General features: G+C 41.4%; 1 protein-coding gene across 9 annotated transcripts in view; it reads left to right on the forward strand.

Annotated features, from left to right (window-relative positions):
• Positions 1-23,853, forward strand: part of grin2bb (glutamate receptor, ionotropic, N-methyl D-aspartate 2B, genome duplicate b) — a 141,106-nt gene that overhangs the window by 24,572 nt on the left and 92,681 nt on the right. For all 9 annotated transcript variants that reach the window (XM_085161927.1, XM_085161920.1, XM_085161922.1 and 6 more), the window contains one exon: positions 7,466-8,161. In XM_085161927.1, coding sequence (XP_085018053.1) covers positions 7,466-8,161 — 696 coding nt within the window. The remainder of the gene's footprint in view (positions 1-7,465; positions 8,162-23,853) is intronic.

The raw sequence follows: 23,853 nt of genomic DNA on the forward strand, positions 1-23,853 counted from the left end.
CCAAAGCCGCTCTATCACGTTAGGCATGCTGCCCCGACCTGCTAAGGTTATCAGCTGAGTTACGCCATGTCGCAAGTTTTGTGAGGTGCTTTTGTGATATTTAAAGGATTGGATTACAGTTTTTATTTCTCTCCGATATCTGATCCAGTAATTTAGGTCAGTATCAGACCAATACCGATACGTAATATCGGATCGGTCCATCTCTATTTTAAACTAGCTTCTTTCTGTGGTTTTAAGGCCCCTTTGGACATTGAGATTTACTACGCGAGACAGTTGCTGATTTGCTCCTGTGTGGCTGAAAAACCAGTCTCCCAATCTCCACCAGCTAATAGAGTACAGTTTTGAATTATTGATGCTGTGTTGGAGTTACGACAATAAGCAGAAATGTCAAACATTGTCACCTGCTGCTGCGTCTCACCGAGGGAAATCCAGACCTTTAAATTAAATAAAAACCCTCAACGCTGGGATTTTTTTCCCGCTGTTGGACTGTCGGCTCATACTGTGTGTATTCCTCGAAGTCAAGTAGTTTTCTAATTCACCAAAGCGTCGAGTTTAGTGCAATTTGATGTTACTTATAAGTCATGTCTGATGCAGCGTGTGCTTCAGCTCGGATGAGAAAAGTACCACTCTTACCTTTAACTGACCACCCACTGAATGTAAATGGGCTCCTTAATAGATATGCCTGTCAGCTTATGTTATCCACAATGCCTTTCAATCACTATACAGTTCAGCCCACCACATCAAGCCCCCAGCGATATAGCAGGGCCTGGTAATGATGGCCTACGTATGTTTCAAATAAAGTGGCAGCTTGAGTTTTAATGTCTCAGACGGCTGCTTAGAGCCTGTGCAGCATACACCCTGGAGTCTGTAATCCACTGCAGTATCCATGGGAAACATGTGACCAGTAAAGTCCTCACAAATTGGGGGAATTGACAGGGGACAAGCTGATCAAAGCAAACTATTGATGGACTGATTGATCATGTAGATTTTTCACTGGAAGATTGGAGCCCTGTGATGGTGAGCTTGTGCAGTTGCATGTCTTATGCAGCTCTGGTTATTCAATTGGTGGTCTGTGCCATTTGACAGACTTCTGTGATCAATGTTCTTTGTAAATGTTAAGGCCGATATGGTTGATGGCACCATCTTATTGGCATGATCTAGCTCAGCCCAGATGGTGCTGTGCGCACATTAACCTCACGGTGTGCGTGTGTGTATTGATGCATGTAGGAAGGGCACAAACTCATCTTCTCACATTGGGGAAAACATGAGGCCACGTACTCAATCAGGAGGGATGACATGTCTGAATGTATTAAGGATTTAACCATTCTCCAGGTCCACACTCCTTATCTTCTGCTCATAATAAGTAAAAAATTATTTTTTCAACTGCAGGCTTGATGATGAATCTATTCACTCTTAACCTGAGGCACACCTGCTCTAGACTTACATAATCAATTCCATATTACCAAATAGCAACATAAGCACATGGCTAATTAACATAGCGTTACCTAATGCAAGAAGCTATTTCTGGACCTATATTTACACTCATGCTTGGACCAACACATAGCTCTTAATGAAAAATGTCCTATCTTTATTTCACTCACAAACAGACTGTATATAAAAGATGGACATAACCACCACCCATTAGTTAACAAGGTCATATAGTGAAGCCTCAAGCTGAGCATTTTTACTGTTGCCATTTTGGCTTTTTAAAGCAAGTTTGACTGGGAAACCCAGGGTACTGCAGGTGTGGATTGCCTAAGAGTTGTCCACAATATTATATGTGATACAACTGACAGTTGCTAGGGAAAAATGTGTTATCCTTGCCTGGCTGGCAGTGGTCCCTGGCGCTCACTGGATTAAACTGGATGCAAAGAAGGTGCTACACAAAAAACTTCCAAAGAGATTGCTTTGGTTGCTAGCAGATTGCCATAGTTGCTTGTAGTTTTTCATGCTTGTCTGTAAATACTGTGTACTAGTAGTACAACTTGGAAAAGTGCGACACAAATGGTAAATTGACTTCAAAATAGAATTGTTCCTTGGAACTACCAACGTGTTTTAAAATGTGCAACTTTTACTTTTAAGGCAAATTCTCTCCATCTCTGAATTGTGTTGCACTTTTCACTCTTTCTGATCTTATCTTTTGTACCTGGCTATAAACTTTTTAACATGAGAACTGAATCCACATTGGAGGCAGCCTCTAGTGGGACCTATTGGAACTACATTTTTTGGCTTTGTTTTTCACCTGCAAATGTTGCCCTTTGTGTTGTATATGCTGCCTTCCAGATAGCTCGGAACATTGCAGGAAGAGCAAGGAAAAACAGGATTTGTGTTGGTTCTTAGCAATGTAGAGCCATTCAGGTATCACTAGCAATACAGCATAATAATTGTTTATTTGCACTTAAAAACACTGCACAGGACATTTGTGGATAGAGCTTGGTCAGTGCTCTGTGCATAGCTTAGTTAGTGAGTCATAAATACACAACAGTGGCAATATAAATGAAAGGTTTTGCAGTTTTACTACTGTTTACGTCCAGTGCTGCCATCTTGGAATACTAACTCCGAGTTGCTGGGGTTGCTTTAACTTTCCAAGTGGTAAAAGCTGCGGGAGAATTCCAGATTAAAATTAGAACTTGGACTTGGAAAGTTAGACTTCCAACTTATTCAAGAACACAGTAATAGAATATGTGAACCAATAGGACATTTTTTGTCATAGACATCTATATTCAAGCTTTTTTAATTATGGAATCAGCAGAGTCGCCCCCTATTGGCCATTATTCAAGTTTTTGACATTGTTAAGGCCATCTTTTATATACAGATCATGTTTTCACCATAAAACCTGGCTCTGTTTCCCCCACAGCTGTTTCGCTTAACTTTAACAATGCCTGTCTGAGAAACATAATGAGAGACAAAAGGGCAGAGGGGTGTATCGAAAATTTGTTGGTTTCAGAAACGTGTTTGACCCAAGGAGCACACATTTGGGCTTTGTGTCTGCACGTGCCGTTTAATCACGTCTGCAGTAAATTACTGGATACAAGAAGTGCACTCATGGCAGTGTCTTGTGTTAGCGCCCATTACCACTTATCCATGTTCTCTTTGTAATTGCTGTGCGGGCACTGTAATGGGCACGCATGAGCACATAGATTCAAATGTCAGCTCGGATTTGTTGATGCTGTTTTGTTCTATTAGGCTGTGAGTAAATAATCCACTCTCGACACCCTGCGTTTAAATGTTATTAATTGGGGGGAGGCTGTTAATGACGGCGGAGACGTTGCATGAAGGTCTGATTAGTCCACATGTCACAGCCGCTCCCGCTCGGTGTTGCCGGCTGGCTGCTCCCATCCATCGTGTTATTTCTGTTTATTTGCCGGTAGCACTTCTGGACATCCATTTTTAATGTGAGGTACGGTCAAAAAAAAGAAAAAAAGGAGGACTGGATCTTCTCCGTCTGCAGGAGCGCGTTAACTCACCTCACAGGTGTTTGTGCGGATGTGCGAGAGCGCGCGCGCACACGTTTGCGCGGAAGGGGCCCTCGTGCTGTTTGTTTTATGTTACAAGTATTTTATTTTTGTCAGTGAGAGTCGGCGCCGGCAATATGCGCCAGCTTAGATAAAAAGTAAATTGTGTATTATTAGGAGAGGGCACGCACTGCATGTAGTGTACTGTGCGAGTTGTGTGTATCTTCCTGTCCGTCAGGGTGTGTTATGTGGAGGCATATTTGAATTGTTACCATGGAAACCGAGCTCTGCCGTTACACAGGAACCCGGATGAGTCTGTGCGTCTCTCCGCTCTCTCTCCCTCTCCTGCTGCTGTCACACTTCTTGTGGGATTTTAAACATTTTTTTTCATACTTTCTCTCCACTGCCCTCTTTGAGTGATTTCATCTGCTCATTTTCAGAAGTTCAGCCATTTTTATCCAACTTACTGTACACTATAGCTTTTACAAAACAAAAATAGACCCCAAAATATTTCTTTAACCTCCTCCCCACCCTTGGTCCTTCTTTTATCATCTCATGGTAATCATGTCTTCTTTTAATCTTCCCTTCTTCCACCTTCCACGCCTCCCTCCTTCACTCCCTCCTTTGGGTTTCTTATTGCTGTTCCTTCCTCCACCTCCATCTCTTTTGTGTATGTCTCTATTTATTCTCTCCTCTCGCCCCTCTCTTCTCTCTCCTCTTCTCTCTGCTGCCTTCCTCCCACTCGCTTCCTCCTCCTCCTCTCTCTCTCTCTAGGCTCTGGTGTCTTCATGGCGAATTCAGCTCGTTTACAATTAGCATGTGCACCTGCAATTAAGCCTGACAAACCTGTGGTAATTAGACCTTTTAGACAAACTGTTTGGTTTTTTTCTTTGGTATGTGGCGATCACATCCAGGCGGTTCGGCCTCTTTCTTTTAGCGCAGATTCGCTGGTTTCTGTCAGACATCAGTAGTGCTCACAACTTCTCTCTCCCTCTTTTGGTTTTTTTGGACTTTTATGCTATCGGTGCTGACTGTATCAGCTCCGCAACATACAGGCTGCTTGATAAATAAAAGATTATCAAAGGTGTTGTGTGAAGGAGGTAGAGAGACAAAGCTTTTTACTCTTACCCTTCATTTATCCCTCTCCTCAAGTGCTCCTTGGTGCTTAATTTAGAATAGAGGCATGAACATATACTCATTAGGATTCCTCATCTTTATCTGTGCAGAAAATATGCCCAAATTTGCACTCCCTGTTCACTTGTATGTGTGCGCACTCAGAAACCACAATTCTCACATCACGCTATGACTAATTGTGTTTCTCCCTGCCTGTCACCTCCCTCTGCTTACATCTTTCACCCCGCCTCTCCCTTTTCTATCTCTCCCACTTTCTTTCCCTTCGCCCCTCTTCCTTCCATGCTCGTCTCCGCTGATCTTTGTACATGTGCTAATAGTAGCAGCGAATAACGGCAATAATACTGACTAACAGGTCTGCAGTTGACTTCAAAGATCAGCAAATGGGTCTCAGAGGGTTGAAGGGAGTGACCAAAAAGACAGAGTTGGAGGGCTAAGGAGAGAAAAGCAGTGGAAGCAGTGAGGGAGCGAGAGGGAGCGAGGAAGGGAGAGACACTCAGTGAGTGTCTAATGGTCACTTAGCCTGGCAGCAAGTCCATGAAGCTGTGAGGCTGTCAATCTGTCAAAATGCACCCAGTGCTATCATGACTCCCTTAAAACAGAGACGCACACACTCACTTACACACACACAAACACACAAAACTCCCTCTCTTTCCTGCTCTGTCTTTGATGTGTGCCACAGGGTTCCTCCGAGGAAGTCACGGCACAGTGTAATGGATGTGGCGTTGTCACTTGATGCTCTATGAGAGCTCACAGCCCTCTCTCTCTGTGAGGTTTTATTTCCAGCTATATGGGTCACTTAGCTTGTTCTGCGGTTAAAGGGTCAAATTTTCTGTATTTTGATAGCCTGGCCAGAACTGGGCTTATTAGCCTTATCCTTAACATAAATCAAAGAGCAAAGGCATTATTACAGAATAGATTTTTAGTTTTATTAGCAAAGCAAGCTCCAATCCATCAGATTAAAACAAAAAAGCACCTCTGGCTAAGCTAACGGCTTGATATTGAAAACATATAATCTCCTTTTTTCTTATATAGTATACTTCTTGTTTGTTTTTTTAATTTGGTCCCTATGTTGGATTTGAGACATTTTGACTGTTAAACATTTTATTATTATAAGTATTGTTAATGGTGTTAACACAGAACACACTTTGATAGTCAGGGATTGTCTTTATTACTGAGTAAGTTGAAAATAATGTGTTCACTCAATAACACACGGAAATCTTCAAAATATAAAAGTTATACCATAAAATAATTTAAGATCATTATGACCTCCACTGATTGATGCACTTAATACTCTGCTGGCTCATTACTTTTAGCCCAAAACAGCTTCAACCCACAATGGCAAAAACTCCAAAAATATCAGCTTGTCTTCCTTCACACGAGTGACATCCCATTCTTAATTGATAGGGTTCAATATAATGTCGGCCCATGCTTTGCAGCTATAATTGCTTCAATTCTTCTGGAAGCCTTTCCACAAAGTTTAGGAGTGTGTTTATGGGAATTTTTAATTCTTCCAGAAGCACATTTGTGTGGTCAGACACTGACGTTCGATGAGATGCCTAATCTCACAGTATTGGGCTGGGGTCAGGACTCTGTGCAGGCCAGTCAAGTTCTTCAACAGCAAACCTCCATGTCTTTGTGGGCCTTGCTTTGTGCACTGGAGCGCAGTCATGTTGGAACAGGAAGGGATCATTCCCAAACAGTTCCCACAAATATGGGAGCATGAAATTGTCCAAAAAGTTTTGGTGTGCTGAAACATTGAAAGTTCTTTCACTGGAATTAGGGGCGAGGTCAACTTGTAAAAGCAGCCTCACACCATAATCCCACCTCCACCAAACTTGGCATACTGCAGGCAGACATTGGGAATAATTGGAACATCTGAATTCAGTGATTTGGATGGGTGAGTGAATACTTTTGGCAATATAGTGTATGTCCGGCAAGCTTAATGGCCCGTTTGAAAGGAAAGCTGTAGTGAGACTGAAAACAGATGTCGGCAAACTGTGGAGTGTATTTAGGAACATTTGTGCAAACTTTTGGGGAAAAAATATTATGTTGGACACAATTTCAAGTCCTTAAGTTGTGAGGTGAACTGAATCCTAGCCCTGTTGCCAGGGGTTGTCCTTTCTCAAACAGCAGGACCTTGGCAACCCATGCCAAAACAGCTCAGGTATTTACACCTTCAATATGCAAGATGTTGACTGTGAGATCCAGCTGCTTACAAGCTTAATAAAAGAGTGTCAAAAAGCTGACTCGCAGGCCAGAATCAACATACAAAAGGGTCCAATCAAGCTCACTGGGTGGAATTGCAGCGAATTAGGCTACACCTTTTGGCTTTTTCCTGTATTTTGCATCAGGAAGCGCTCGGTTGCAAGAAAAGATCACATCCCAAGAGCAGAATGATTTATCTCCAGGAATTATTATCTGCGTTATTGTCAGTTTTACAGCGTCCTTTCTGCCATACCACCGAAGTAGGATGGCTAATTCGAGAAGCCGTGCCAACGCATTTTTGTTTTATGACAGTAATGTTTCTTTATAATTACAGCAAACCGACAGGTAAACTGAGTTATATTGTTGAAGTTTCTCTTATGTTTTTTTGCAAAGCTGAAAAAATGAGAACATGATGATGATAAACTTTGCAGGCTGTTCATGACCTGTTTTGCAAATTGATGTGTCATTGACTGTTTTTCTGAATGTACTGTGATCTGATATGTCCATATGGGCTGTGGTTACTTTCATTTTCTGCAGGTGGTCGTGTTTTGCATCATCACTGTTGTGTATTAATTCATTTATATTTCAGTTCATGTTTAAAGTGTTAAACTTCATTTTTTAGATGTTTTGCATTTATCTTCTCTTTCTTTCTCTGTTCTCTTTGCCTCCAGGGACGGCATTTACACTCCTCCACAATGCTTGTCAGCCTCCACCGTTCTCACTCCCATCTTCAGGACAAGCACTTGGTCTCCCCCTCTTCCTCCCCCCCCCATCCTCCCTCTCCTCCTCCAGACCGGTCATCCTTTCACCCTTATCCGTGCCCTCGGCTGACGCTGCCTTTCCTCTCTCTGTCCTTCTCTCTGCTCCTCCTCTCCATTGTCCTCTTGCCCGTCTGCGAGTCCCGCAGGGGCGGAGGTCCAGGAACTGGGCCTGGAGGTTCCCCAGGGGGACAAGGAGGCCAGAGGGGAGGCAGCAACCAGAGGGGTGTAGTTATCCCTCCGCATTACTCCCCCGGCTCTCCAGCACTTCCCCCCATCAGTCCCAAGTTGATCAACTCGCTCAGCATTGCTGTCATCCTGGTGGGCAACTCTAGTGAAGTAGCCTTGGGGGCTGGACTTGAGAAGGAGGACTTCCTCCACATCCCGTATCCTCCCAAAGTCGAGGTGGTCACCATGAACGAGACCGACCCCAAAAGTATCATCAATCGGATCTGCGCTCAAATGACAAGGAACCCACTGCAAGGCGTCGTGTTCGGTGATGACACAGATCAGGAGGCCATCGCTCAGATCCTGGACTTCATTTCTGCGCAGACACACATCCCCATACTGGGCATCAGAGGAGGATCTGCCATGGTCATGGCTGCTAAGGTAGGAGAACTCGGCTGAGTACATCACTGCTTTGATCCACAGTCCACTATAATCGGGAACAAATATTAAGGTGAAGGGAAAAGAGATATACCTCATCCTGCAGTAGAATAATGTCTCCTAGATACAATTTAGAGTAATGTACTTACGACTAATAATATAATTCCCGTGCAGGTTTCTAGATTAATCATATCAGCTGCAATAATTCCAGTCAAAATTCACTGAAAGAAAACAAATAGCTGAATCATTTTTTGAGATAATGAACTGGTTTTTTTTTTATTAGTGTGAAGTCTATCAGTAGTATTATTTGTTAATTTGTCCTTGTACTTTTTATGTTGCATCAGCCCCTCGGTGCTCGGTAGGGATGGGTACCGGTATCCGGTGCCATGATGGCACCGGTTCTGATATAAACGGTAGTAACCAGACCGAAAAGCAGCGCACATTTCGGTGCTTTATTTCGGTGCTTTTTTTTCCTGAGATGTGATACACTTTGAATTCTAGCCAATCATTTTACGTTTCCGGGGATAGTAGGCGGGTCCAGGTACGTACGTTCTTTTAGAGCAGAGCTACAGGTTAAAAATGCCCAAGGCGAAGCGGTCAAAAGTCTTGCTGTACTTCACAGCAAAAGATGCAAACTCAGCAGCCTGCAACAAGTGCTTTAAGCTGATACTGTGGAAAGGAGGTAACACCTGAAATCCGATGAAACACCTGGCGACGCATAGCGTTTTTTTTAAAAGCCGAAAAATGCGCCGTATTTGATAGCTTGCTGCGAGACCTCACACCGAGCGCATCTACTGCAGGTGTGGTGCCTGTTATCGGACGAAGAGTTAGCAACATCCCCCAAAAAGCTGAAGAGTAGAGTCCTGGCCCCTAGCCCTGCCAGTGTAGCAGAAATGATGAGGATGATGATGCAGCAGCAGCCGTTCTTCTCTGCGTGAGTAGCTTAATGTTGTTCGTGTATAATTTACGTTGAGTAGGCTAACCACGTTATTACATTAATGCATGTAAGGTGAACTAGCAAACATCATCATAGCTACATGCGGCTGTCTTCTTGTTTGATGGCAGATACTCCCTTCACCCTGGCCAAAAAGGCTAAAATGACCAAATAAAAAGTGGGAAACAGTTAAACATGAGAGGTTTTTGGACAAAGTTTTTGTTTTTTCCATTGTTTAAGCTGCTTCCAGCCAAGAGTGATACCATATATGCCCTATAGCTGCAGAAAAGGCTAACATTGTTATCTTTTTACAAAAAAAACAGCTGAACATGAGAGGTTTTTGGACCAATTTTGTGTTCTCCATTCTTTAAGCACCGGTTTGAGCACCGTTTAAGCACCGGCACCGTTTCAAAAGTACCGGTTTGGCACCGGTATCAGATAAAACCTAAACGATACCCATCCCTAGTGCTCGGTGCTGCTTCTTATTCCAAACCAGCCTCTCGACTGATTGATTTTGCTGTTAATAGACACCCCCCCCCCCCCCCCCCCCCCCAGCCCTCCGAGCCTGACGTCACATTGGAGCTCCTGACAGCGAGTCGACTCAATGTTCAAAGCACTCACAGTGGGAAACAAAAGAGTACATAATAAGTCAAAAAAACATCTCTGTGGGACTGAGATACACGAGATTTGGCACAAACTGGGCTGCACAAGTAGAATCCATAACCCCGAAATGGAAGAACAGCTTTGAAATGTAGCCTCAAAGATGTAGTGTTAATAGCCTTTTAAGTTTCTCACAGACGAATGGCGGGGTCCGTACAAGCGTGCAGGAGGAGTTTTTAAAAAATTTGTTTTTAGTTTTTTTTAAATTAACTTTTAGATGCATGCTCGCTGTGGGGCGCACAGTAGATTCAACACATTGTTTGTTACCAAGTGCAAAAGTTTCTGTTGACCTTGTTATAGTTTGGAAAAACAAATCTTACCTCCCAGTCACATATCTATTAGTGGAATAAGTTGAGTGTGTTTTTTAAAGTGTATTGTACATTTTTAAAAGTCCTGAAAGTTTTATTGCAGTACTGCATTATGTTAGAGGCTGGTGAGGACTTTAAGGAAATTACAGCAATTAAATCAGGGATTCGGGCCGGCTCGGAAAAGCTCCATTGCCCATAATTTTTTAAAACCACATAAAAGTCAAAACACTGTATGCTCATACTTAATAAAAAACCCCGATAAAAAAAACTGTAAATATTATCATGCAATAAATAGCACATTTTTCTCTACTGCATACTTGCAATTTTTCAGAGATGAAAATAATCATTAAAAAAATTACAGATAGATTGCTTAAAACTGCTGCAGTTAAAGACTTCACATTAGCAGCTCTCGTGTGCATTGTGAACATGTAAATTCTCCACCACCAACCTGAACAGTTGCTACACGGCAGGATGGATCCGTGTTTTCACCCTACCACCTAAATGTTGCGGCAGAAATAGAGATCCATCAGACCAGGCAATGTTTTTCAAATTTTCTGTAGACCAGTTTTGTGAGACTTTTAGATCGAGTGTCCCGTTCTTCTACTGCTGAAGCCCATCTGCTTCATGGTCCAGTATTTTTTAAATTCAGTGCTCTTCTGCATACTTTGGTTGTAGTGAGGCTGTTTTTTGAATTACTGTTAAAAACAGACTAGCCCGCCTGGCACCAACAACCTTGCGACATCCAGATTCACTTAAATCCCTCTATTCTGATGCTCAGGTTGAGCTTCAGCAGCTCGGTTAGGCCAGGGGTTGCTGCCACGAATAGCAGCAAGACCCAGCACAGAACACAGCAGACATCAAAAACAACAACAGATATTAAGTTAGACACAGCATGAAAACAAGAAGCTGGAGTGGAGGTGGGTTGCAAAGTAGCTTGCAGATATGCATCAACTGTAGGCAGGCTAAAGTGACTTAAAATACCACAACTTAAATAGCAATCCATTAGATTATGTTATGGCTGTTGTGGCTTGAATTTGTGCCTGCTTGAACTGATTCTGTGCTGGAATATGTTTATTATGGATCATAAAATCCCCCAAAACAGCAAGTGAGTTTAATATAATCTGGAAATCGCATCTTGTGCCTTGACTTGTTGCTTTGAAGAACATTTTCAATCAAGGATACCTCTCAATTTGAGTAAACAAAGAATCAAATGAATGCTCCAAATCAAAGAGAGCTGCTTTAATGTCCTTGCAAGAAGGAGCTCTCTCCAGTGAGAAACACTCAGGGCCTACGCAGCCTTTTCTTCCCCGCCTCTCTAAAAGACAGTTGCATGGACGTTGCGTAGAGAAAGAATACAATGAAGAGATGATACTGAAGAGATGAAGACAGAGCGAACAGAATAAACAAGTGAGGGGGGGTGTTGAAGGTTATGACATAACACAACGTGTGTGGGTGTGAAGGAGGAAGAGGAGTTTGCTTAACCTATAATTATCGCATTTTGCAGCTGACAGGGAGACAGAGGCCACAGGCTGAGAGTGACAGAGGCGAAAAGGATTGATAAGAGTGTGAGAGTCATGTAAAAGCACTGCTGAGGAAATGCGACGCATGAGAGAGAAATGTGTGTGTGCGTGCGTGTGTGGGGGTTAATGCATTTGATGCTGAACACAGTTTTTCAGGAAATCTCAGTAGTTTCTCATTCTCAGTGATTACCGCTCACTTGGCTCGTTCTCCTTAAACCTTTATTCTTCTTCTGCTTGTTGTCAGTCACACACACACGAGGGGGTGAATGCAGTGGATACGGTTGGCACGGCAACCACTTGCTTATACATTTCCCTCTACGTACTGTATAAAAGCAGTTAGTGTGAGATAGAGGAAAGCAATGATTATTTCTGAGTCTGACAAAAGCAGAGCTGAAAGAGAAAAGGTCATGTCTGCTAAGGATGTGGCAGTGGGTGAGGTTTTGAATTGAAAGATGAAAAGATTAATGCTAAAAAAAGGTTAAAAATGCAGAGAGGATCCAAAACAGGCCAGCGAGACTAAGAGGAAAAGTGATTTGCCTTTCAGTGGCGTAAGTTCTAATTTTTAAAGCGGCTGGATTTTATTTTGAACTGTGCAGTCACACAAACCATTAAAAATTGCCCCGTTTTTCTGATTTAGATTCATTTAATCGGTGTAGATTCACGCAAACAACAGCTGTGATACTTAAATTACTGAATTGTGCTCATGGACCAAATTTGTTGCGGTTCCAGTCTTTGAAAGAGCTGCAAGGTCAGCCTTGAGCAGTACGTGTTGTTGGATGTGTAGGCAAAAGTCACAAGATCTTCAGCTTTGAGAGTTTTATACTTAAATTTTGTTTTCATTCAGTGGTTAGTTAGGTTTAGACAAACAAAAAAGAATTTGCTGAGAGCAAGAAGCCAAAACTTTGTGGTTATGTTTAGTTGAAGCTTGTGGAAAATATTTTATCTTCCAGTTTACCTGTGTGATGAGTTCCTTCAGGGAATAATCTCAGGAATGCAAGTACAAAATCATGCTTGAAGCAGTTTTATAAAGATATATTTTTGGGGTTTTATCCTTCATGGGTATAAATGGAATGGTACTTATATAGCGCCTTTCTACTCAATTCAGCACTCAAAGCACTTTCTACTGCAGGTCTCATTGACCCAGACACACACACACACACACACTCATCCTTTTTATCTTTCTTACAGTCACACACACAAACTCGCACTCATGGATGTAACTCGGGGTTCGGTATCTTGCTTAAAGATTATTGGGCATGTGGCTGGAGAATCAGGGATCAGCCCGATTGGTATTTAAACCGCTCTAACACCTGAGTCACTGGAAAGACGACAGGAAGCTGGGAGGAAGAAGTAGTAAAAAGCCCCTCTTGGAAATCAGTTAAAAATTATGTTGTCACTCCTGCACAGTAACAAATAGCTTTATGAGCTGTCATAAGACTGGGGTGAACATTTTGCTTTTCAAATAATTTCTACTCCGGGAGGAAAATAAATTTTGCATTTGATGTAAGTTTTCATCAGTAAACTGGGATTACTGTGTTGTAAATATTCCAAACCACTGACATTAATGTCTCCTTTAACAGTGGCGTGCTACTGCCACATCAGGTTTTTTTTTAAGATTTTGGTCAGTTCCTTAACATAAGAAATCAAGTAGCACCACTCTGACCTGAGGTTTTAGTTTGAGGAGAGGACCAGCCTGGAAAACCTTACATATATGGCAAAAGTAATGGACCCATATACACACCTAAAGGACTTGTGACTTTTATGTACTATGCACCTCAGCACTCCACGACAACACTCTTTAACTTTACTGATAGTTGATCGTGGATTATCTAAGAAGAAATAGATTTTAGAGACTGATATGTTGCAGTGGTGCCATCCAACTACCAAACCAGTGATCTCTCAAAACCGACACCGTTCTTCCATAAATGTTTATAAATGCAGGATATACGGCTTGGTGCATGATTTTGTGGCAAGTCATGGAGATGAAAACCCGATCAGTTCAGCTTTTAATGGCCCAGTGTCTTTCCCAACTTGGCACAACCGACTGGTGACCTTCACCATTACAGTGTGGATTTATTTCTGTGAACTTATTTATTTATTTTTTTAAACCAAACCCTGACCTTCTCCTAAACCTAATCAGCTAGTCAGTGAGGTAAATCGAAACAAATGTGAGTGAAATCGAAACACCTCTGCAGCCCCTCCTCTTCTTGTACTGACTTTGCTGCTCGTTCAAAAAAGGAGCTCTTAACAGTTCACATGTGTGAACTGTTGAAGACCTCTGACTTAGTTTAAAGCAGCTGGCAATAGATACAGGAAGTCGAAAAGACCAAACTAGAAACACAACAAGTTGCAGAAACATGTGTTTGCATGTTTGTGCAATTATGTCTGCAAAAAAGCAGCTGGATGTCAGGTTTAGTGATGGAGGACCCCAAATGCAAACTCATAGGTTGGTGTCAAATGAAAAAAAGCTTTATTAAAGAAGGAAACCTGGTCCATAAGGAATCACAGGACCTCTAGACATACACACAGAGATCTATGAAACGAGACGACAGGAGCAGTAACAGTACAGGAAAAGGATGATACGGCAAAAAATAAGGGGAAACAAGGGTTGTAAACACATACAAGGTAATTATGGAGATGGAAACACAGCTGTAACTAATCGGGAAAACTTGGAATTGGAAGCAAAACTAAATACAATGTACATGACACAGGAGAGGATCAAAAATCAAACAGGATGTCAGGTTTGCTGTGTGGCAGGAAGAGTAGGACTAACTATAGGAGACAAGAGATTAACTAAAAGAGACAGTTTTATTGCTGTTAGAAACAATGAATTAGGTACTAGTAGAAACAATTAGTACCTACTCTGATCAATTTGCCACAGTTTTCAGGGTTTTCCATCAGGAGATAGTACCTGCTTAGCTGGTGTTCCAAGCGATCCGAGCAAGTACTGAAATGCAACATTGTCAGACAGCATTCGACTGATTGACTGGTCAGTGGCGTCACTTGATGAGGTATAAGAGCATCTCGTTCACAGAAATTAAAACCACCATTCTTGAAACCCAGCAATGAGGGAAATGGCTACAAAAAACAACGCGTTGGACCGAGAAGTCACAGACCAAGCAGCAGGTATATCGTTGCCTCTAATTTTTAGCATTGGTCTCATATACTAATTACGTCACATGGGCTTGGACGTGTTGCTATAACAACAACCACGCACATTAGGTGGTATAAAAAAAACAGTCGATCTGATTTGAGCTGTGGTGAGTCGATCTGAGTAGGTACTAATAGAAAAGGGGCTTAAAGCAACAAGGGAAGCAAAACTGAACATAATGCACTCAAGACGAGAGACTATCAAAATAAAACAGGAAGTAACAAACACAGAAACCAAGACTAAAAGACACAAGGGAACAGAATGGAGATACAGAAGGGGATGAACAACCTCCCATTAACTTAAGGCACAGATCATGGAACAGAGCTACAACATCATAACAGAAAGCCTGAATGTCAACAATACAGAATATAGAACTATATAAAGATACACAAAACTAGAAAACTCCAAACTATGACGCAGGAAGAGCTAAACAAGAGAACATCAGTGACAGAGACTTAACTATGCACAATGGACACGAGGGAGGCAGGGTAAATATCATAAACAGTAACTGGAACAAAAGCACAAAGCTGAAAACTGAATAAACAAACTAAGAATCAAACAGAAGATAAGCGATAATCAACGCAACTTAGAAATCCAAAAACACAAAATGCTGGCTCAAGACCCAGGACCATAAAACGGAGAGGTTTTCCTGCATCAGTAACTTAGTTCTCATCAGGTACTGTAACCAGTCAATTCCCTCTCAGACAGTAGATGTCTAATCTGTTGTTCCTGCTGAAGCCTTTAATTTATTTCAAACTTTAGAGCAAGCCACTCGATTTCTCAGAAACTGGTGAAAACAGCACTAGACATGCTTGTCCTCTTTATCGCATTCAGTCTTTTAAACGAGACTCCTCCACATGCATTACAGTCTATATTGAGATGATGCGAGCAAATAATAAACTGATCTCATACTTTGTCCTTGGCTTTATTTCCCTTTCCAGTACTTCATTGTAATGAAACTGTGACAGTTGCAGGTAGGCCCATTATGCACCAAACCATTTGCACGCTTCCATTTAGCCATTAATTCAGTGTGTGCCATGTGTTGGTATTGGCATAATAGGGCGACAGAGTTGGTCCTGGCCCGCACTCAACTGTGGCTCTGGAGACTAATGAGGTCTTTCAGATCTATTGTTGGGACTTAAGCTGTGTGTCTGTGCATGCATGTGGATACATCGAGCATGCTGGTGTTCAGTGATAATAGCCTCTTTGCCTGTGTTTGGGGAGATTACAGCAGTTGTCTGCGCCACAAACAAGGTACCTAGAGGCATACAGCATCCAGATACTATTTCTCATAAATGGTCTGCTTGTCTTAAAGGTGATTTTTTTTTTTGCCCAGTCTTTTGTTGCTCTATTCAATACTTCTTACTGTGTTTTTTTAAACCCATACAGGGGCCTTGCAGCTTGCACTTTGTGCTTGTTTAACGTCAGCCTCTCTTGGGTGAAAAACTGTCTGTCAGGTGGGCAGTAATACAGCACATGGATGAATGGGCTGCTGTGCTGTGGCTTCGTGGTTTGTCCATTTGAAAGAAATGTAAACTTCTTTGTATAAGAAGAACAAGCTGCTTTTGTATCTCCTCGGGATAAAAAAAAAACAAAAAACTCGTTTTTTTATGCAGACCTAGCTCTCTCTGCCATTGAAAACTGATTCACTGCTCCCTGATTGATTACTGCAATTATACACCCTCTCTATCTTAAAATAGGCATTCTTTTCAGAGAAGCATGTGTGGACTTCTTGTAAGGCAGACATGATCGGAGAAGTAAATTATCTTCCGGACTTGTTTGGCCACTTTGTCTGACATTAGTAAGGCCAACTGCTAGCTGTACAGTGATGCGTGTCCTTGCCAATCTGTTGCAGCTGATGATTTTTTGAGCCAAGGGTGCACTCTGTTTCCTCATGCGATTGTTCTCATTCCCAGTTTGTGGTTTTATGGGTGCTGTCCTTTCATCCTGCGTGCACCAGGTATCCCATTATACTTGCTAGTTGTACATGAGGGGATAATGGGCTACCACCGTAATGCCCCCTTTTGCAATTAGTTCAAATCCAGAAAGGCAAGAGAATTAAGGCGCAAACTACAATAACAAACTGCATGTATGCCTATTATCACTTATAGCTCATCAGCTTTCCTGTTTTTGTCACTTTCATTTTTAAATCCTATTTCTTCATTTACTCATTTCCAGAAAATGTGCAGAATATAATCATTAACACAGGGCATCTGTAACGTGGAAAGCCAATTTGTGCAGGAGATGTCTGCAATCAGTCTCACAAATGACACAGGCGGGAGTGTCGGCCCCATTTGTGTAGTGTCACCGCAACAAAAATGCTCCATATGTCTGATGTAACTTCCACAATTGATGCTGATGCACTTGTACTGCAGTGATACAGGTGGTTTACAAGAGCAAAGAAAAGTCTGAACAAGACTTTTCTTGTCAGTTGGAGCCGCCGGCCCCAATTCAGATTATATCTGTGGCATTACCTTTTTTTGGATTGTTTTTATTTGGGCATGTTAGGGTTACTTTGTAGGTTTGCACAGTAAAGAAAAGAAGTGACTGGATTTGGATGGGGCTAAAACAACAGGCACGCTTCAGTAATGATTACTCTATTCATTCTCTCTCTGTAAAACGAATCCCATCCTATTAGAGCTTTAAACATACTTTTCTCTCTCGCTCACTTTGTCTTCGTGACGTACCGTGGCAGTCTGCATTTGATTGATGTCCCTATTTTCCTAGCCTATCTGTACATTTAACCCTTTACCAGTCTAACAGATGGAGGCTGTGATAGGGAATAAATCTGCCTTGAAATAATCCTGCTTGACAGTCGTTCTTCTGGCCTTCGACAGCTGAATTTAGGTACTGTATGAGGACATGAGTGCCTGAATCTCAAAGCTAAAAATCAAGGCAGCCCAGTCTAATCTGAGGTGTCGTGAAACAACAAAGCCTGAAGCTGGTCTTTCGTAGTGAATCGCAAATGGAAAGGAGTTAATTAAATCTGTAATGACGTCCAGGTAGTTTTTTCAGGGTGAGTTTAGAGATTTGGTTTTTAAAAGCCCACAGCTGCAGCTCAATTTTCAGACCTGTCTCCTACAGTTTGCATGTAAAATGGGACACGGTCTGACGCACGTGTTTTTGGTCCAAATGAGGCAAAAAATTTAATGAACGTATCAGATAAGTTGAAAAATGTTCACTGACAACTTACTTTAGATATTTTCCCCACAATGCCAGCACAAGCCCGCTTATGCCAACAATATTTAGATCACTTCTAAAAAGAAGAAAAACAGTATTATATTAACAAAGTGAAATCTTTGCACATGTAATCTGTTTACACCACTCACTGCAATATTTCAGTGAGTAAAAACTGGAGATTTTGGAGAATCTCTTTGCTCATCCTTAAAAAACAACTGCGGAGTGGAGGATAAAAGTGGGAAACCTAAAAATCTATCTATAGCAGATGAACGGTATCTGAAAATCATACCTCAAGAAATACGAAACAAAATCCACCTTCTCACTGGAGGATACATAGACTGCAACTTACACGACATCACCCATTTATCTGTCGCATCAATTTAATTTTTGCTATCCATCAAGCGTCTGACAGCAAAGTAATAGATCAGATGCCGAAGTTGATACTGTACTCCTTTAAGGATGATATGTAGTTTGAGGGGCTACACATATATATCACAGCATTGCCTAACATAGGACAAATACAATATAGTGCAAAAGTCTTGTGCTACCACTCATTTATCAGTCATTACTCATGAATTGCTGAGCAGCTTACCAGAGTCATTGTCTGCAGTGAGAATTTTCTGCATCATCCAGTAGTTGCAGAGTAGATTCAGTCCATGCTGACTCATGAAGAGACTAAGGCCTCAGTCACAAAGGCCTAGAAATCAGTCAGTGACTCCTGGCAGCCTTGGGTCATAAGGGAAAACTGTAGGTTCCCTGACAGGTTGGTGAGTGGTTCCCTGAGGTTGCTGGCTGTCAGCAGTTGAAATCAGTCTGAAGAGGGTTCTACATGAAGAACCACCTTGAAATTGCTTTGGTGACAAGGAAATAGCCACAGTCAACCATAGTTTGCATGAAAGAAAGTAACTTGACAAAGACTCACTCAGACCAGAAAAGGAGAACTGAGTTATTATTTTATTATTATTCTAGATCAGCCAAACGGAGGTATATTTAGTAGGCTGATATACACTGCTGTGAAGAATTGTGGCCTAAACATAAAAACTTGTTCTGCCACCTTTGGCAGCAAGAACTCCAATCTCGCATTTGTGATAACTGGAAGCAAGTCTTTCACATCACCGTGGAGAAATTATTGCCCACTCTTCTTTGTTTTAACTCAATCACATCAGAGGATTTTTGAGCATGAAAAGCCTGTTTAAGGTTATGCCAGAGCATCTCAGTCAGATTTAAGTCAGGACTGTGACTAGACCACTTCCAGAGGTGGACTTGCTGGTGTGTTTCTCATCGTTGTCCTGCTGCATAACCTGACATCTGCTTGAGCTTTAGGGCATGAACTGATGGCCGGACATTTTCATTCAGGATTTTCTGCTAGACAGCAGAATTCATGGTTCCATCAAATATGGCTAGTTCTCCATGTCGTGAAGAAGCAAAGCAGCCTCAGACCATAACACTGCCATCACCATATTCAACTGTTGCTATATTGCATTTTTTATGAAGTGCTGTGTTCGTTTTATGCCACGTGTAACGGGACTTAAACCTTGCAAAAGGTTCAACGTTTGTCTCTTCAGTCCACAGAATATTTTCCCCCAAATTTTGGGGGTCATCAGGATTTTTTTAGCAAATGTGAGACAAGCCTGTGTTTCTTTTTGGTGAGCAGTGTTTTTTTTCCTTGAAACTCTCCCATGGATGCCATTTTTGCCCAATCTCTTTCATATTGTTGAATAATGAACCCTGATGTCAACTGAAGCAAGTGAGGCCTGCAGTTATTAAATGTTGTTCTGGATTCTTTTGTGACCTGCTGAATGAGTCATCGATGCACTCTTGGAGTAATTCTGGGAAACCTTCCCACTGCTGGGAAGGATTTGCAACTGTTCCAAGTTTTCTCCGTTTGCAGCTCTCACCATGGTTGACTGGATTTCCAGAGCCTTAGAAATGACTTGTTGATGACTTTGTTTCTCAGCTGTTCTTGAGTTTCTTTCGAATGTGGCATGGTGTGTTGCTTGTTGAGCTCTTTTAGCCTACTTTACTTTGTCAGACGGGTTCTATTTAAGTAGATCTCAGGCCTGGGTGTGGCTGGATTTTTATGCTTGTTGTGCTACTAAAATAATTACTGCTCATTCTTACTAAAGATATTGTTCTAACTTATCATCAACTGTAAGCTACTACACAAAAATCAAAAAACAAAAAACAAAAAACGTAACCATTATTTTCTAGTATTAGTTTGCAGACTTTTGAAGTAAAGTATTTCCTCTGCCTCGGAGATTATGTTTTTGGCAGCATTTGCATGCAAGCGTGTCAAGTTTTGAATAAATCCTGATAAAAACTTTGTAGGAATGTAGAGTCGAGTCATGTTAACAATCCACTAAAATTTGGCTTACATCCACCACAGTCTTCAAGGTCAACTTAAAGTACTGGTATAAAGATTTAAAATATAATGTCACATTTGACCTCTGACCTTTAAATTTCACATCTGTCTTTCTTCCCAAAATGTGTTATATGTTTAAATAACGTGTTGTAAAGAGGAAGACTATGAGCTGCCTAGTTAGTTAAAAATACACTATTGTATAATATTATATAATCAGCTTAAGCTATTCATGTCCACTTATTTACAAATCGATACCTATTATCCATTACCCACTCCTACATAATGTTTGTGTAGTTGGAGAAAACATCTGTCATGCTCTTATCTAATTTTTACAGCACGACAAACTTCTTAAAGTACATTAAAAAAACAAAGAAAACAAAATGAATATATATAAAAATACAATACTGTTCTTTTAGAAGTACATACTGTGCAGGGAGCGAGCTGCCTTGGTGGAGGTTTGCACTCTCAGACTGCTTCTTGTTTTTTAAATTAAAGTTTACAGTTTGGTTGTCGAGCGTCTAACCAAATCATTGTGTTACTTGCTTAAATTTAACCACGTGTCCCCCTTCTTCTCTGCCGGCTCACTCAGTAGGGCTCCTGGTCATTTCTTTGCTGTGGTCACTTTTCCTGTTTTAAAACATATTTATGGGAAATAAAATGGTCTGTATAATTGATTTCAATGAGCCCAAGTTGTAATTTAGCATCTAATTCCTTCTCCTAATGTGTTGAAATCCCAGCTGATTACTCATGCATGAGTGATTTTACCTTGGCTCATTATGGCCAGCACAGTTCTGCTTTCTTACAGCTTACATGCAGCGGCAGCAACAGAAAACATTCAAGCTGCCAGTTTGTGGAGCTAAAAATTTAATGTCAGCGCTGTTTCCTGACAGTGGGCCACTTAGATTGTTTTCAAAGCGCTCCCAGGATGAGACAGATTTACTCATACCGCTTCAAGCACTTTCTCTCTAACACAAACAAGGGACCGCGGGCATCGAGGTTCAGGTAAAAGGCGGTGTGCGGCTAAAGTGTTTTATCCCATCGCTTCCTCATCCCGTTTCATCTCCTCATCTTCATCTTCTGTACGGGGGTCTTTGAAACAACATACCACAGATTGTTTACGAATGTGGTCCCACACTCACTGTCCTATGATATCAGGCCGCGCACACACAATGAGCTTGTTCTCTGCTCTAAGTTTTTCTTGATAAATTTCTACATTTTAATTGTGCCCTTCAAATGAGCTGCAAATCCCCCTTTTCCTCTCGCTTTCTCTCCCTCCTTGTCTTTCTTCCCGTTTAATGAGTTCGTTTTATCAGCCGCTGCGCTGTGCGTGGACAGTATGAGTAATTTTCGAGATCACAGGAGACTTCTCTGCATTGCACTCGGTTACAACAGGTTGTCAGAAGGCTTTGGGAGCCTCACTTGGCTTCTCCCTGCCAGCAGTAACTATCCAGCTTTTTAGCATTCCAATAAATGAGGCCTAATTACCCGGCTAATATTATTAACTAAAGATGGAATATGATTTAAATGGAATCAGATTAGCCTTTCATGACACCAGCAGCTAGATATTATATTTCAAGCGCCTCTCCAACCAAACAGTTTGAGACCAGTTATGTTAACACATATTGATCAACATGACTTTTTCTCCTTAAGAAAACTGTCTCCATTTATTTTGTTTTTAAATGTCAGTATTGATTAGCACTCACCAGCCACTTGTTAAGTGCACCTGTTCAGCTACAGGTGTACAAGTGTACTGCTGCAAATATCTTATCAGCCAATCACATGGCAGCAACTCTGTGAATTTAAGCATTTCTGAACTTCAGCAGGTGAAGCTGACCTGCTGGAGTTCAAACTGAGCACCAGAATGGGGAAGAAAGGGGAGTTAAGCCATTTCGATTGTGACATGATTGTTATTGTCGGAATGGTTGGTCTGAGTGTTTCAGAAACTACTGATCTATGAGATTTGATTTTTTTCACACAACCATGTCTAGGTAGAGAATTGTCCAAAAAAGAGAAAATATCCAGTGAGTGGAACTTCTCGGGGAGAAAATGCCTAGTTGATATCAGAGGTCACAGGAGAATCGCCTATTTTGACCTGATAGGAAAGAAAATGTAACTTAAATAAACACTCACTACAACCTAGTTAGCAGAAGAGCATCTCTGCACCTTGAAGCAGACAGCTAGAGCAGCAGGAACGCACACCAGTTGGGTCAGAACCTGGTGTAAACAACATGAAATCATGGATCCACTCTACCGTGTATCAACAGTTTTGGTTGGCGGTGGTTTAATTGTTTGGAGGATATTTTCTTATCCTTCCTTAGCCCATTAACAGCATTGTTTTAAACACCACAGCCCACCTCAGTATTATTTCTGAACATGTCCATCCCTTTTATGACCACAGTGTACCCATCCTCTGCTACTTACAGGATCTTAGAAAGCTTAATCTCAAACTAGTTTCTTGGTGTCAGTGAATTCACTTCACTCAAATGACCTCCACAGTCACTGGACATCAATCCAATAGAGCACCTTTGGGATGCGGTGGAGCCGGAGATTCACATCATGGATGTCCTTCTGTGTTATCATGTCAATATGGGCCAAAGTCTCTGAGGAATGCTTCCAGTTCTTGTTGAATATGTCATAAAGATATATGTCATAAACACCGAGCAGGGTGTCACCTAAAAGCTATCCCATCTTTTAAATTCAGTGCATGAGTTCATACAAACATGTTTCTGAAAATAGGTCAGAGGAGAAAGAAACCCCTCATTGACATAAAGTAGCTCAGACTTTAAGTCAACTCGACGCTCCCACAGTGCATTGGGGGACTGGTTACTGGGTTTTTAGCTTGCATTATACCTCATAGTTTTTATATTGTTACTGTGAAAATGTTGATTTTTAGGCAATGTTAAAAATTATGGCGCGGTTAAAAATAAGAACCTGGTTTTACTGCATGAGTCATTTCGCTTGGAAAGCACTCAGATATCTTTTTGTCGACGGGGACGTCAGATTAGGAAAAGCTCAGATGTGTTGTTTTAGGAACAGCAACAAGCAATTTCTTTTTTTTAAAGTTTAGAGGACTTGTTGTGATCACCGACTGACAAAGAATTGGTTCCCGTGACCTTTAAGAAAAAAGCAGTGATCAGATTGAGTGACGGACCATCCTGTTGCTTTCTGTGTTTTCTGTTTGTGTGCCAATCACAGCTGCTGTCTGGTTGGTTACAAATCTGAACATCAAGTTGTTGCCTGTGGGATTGAACATATTAATGCTGACAGATGCCTCAGTTATGGCAAGTAATCATGGACTTTCGTGGCGTAAAGCCTGCCTACATTAAATCATCTTGCATAATAATCCTGTAGTTTTACAATACAGAACACTAACATAACTCCACACCATTCAGATCCCAAAGCCTTGTTACACCCCAAAAACTCACACTATGTCGAATTTGTATTTTCTGTGGATATTAGTGCAAGCTCCCGATGCCATTGCTCATGAAACTGACCTTCATCGTGGTACTGTTTGTTATGTTTAGGGAATACAGAGAGATATATATAAAAAAAAAAGTCGACGAGAGATAAAAGATATAAA

This window comes from Neolamprologus multifasciatus, chromosome 6 (genome assembly GCF_963576455.1).
Source record: "Neolamprologus multifasciatus chromosome 6, fNeoMul1.2, whole genome shotgun sequence".
Classification (NCBI taxonomy): domain Eukaryota; kingdom Metazoa; phylum Chordata; class Actinopteri; order Cichliformes; family Cichlidae; genus Neolamprologus; species Neolamprologus multifasciatus.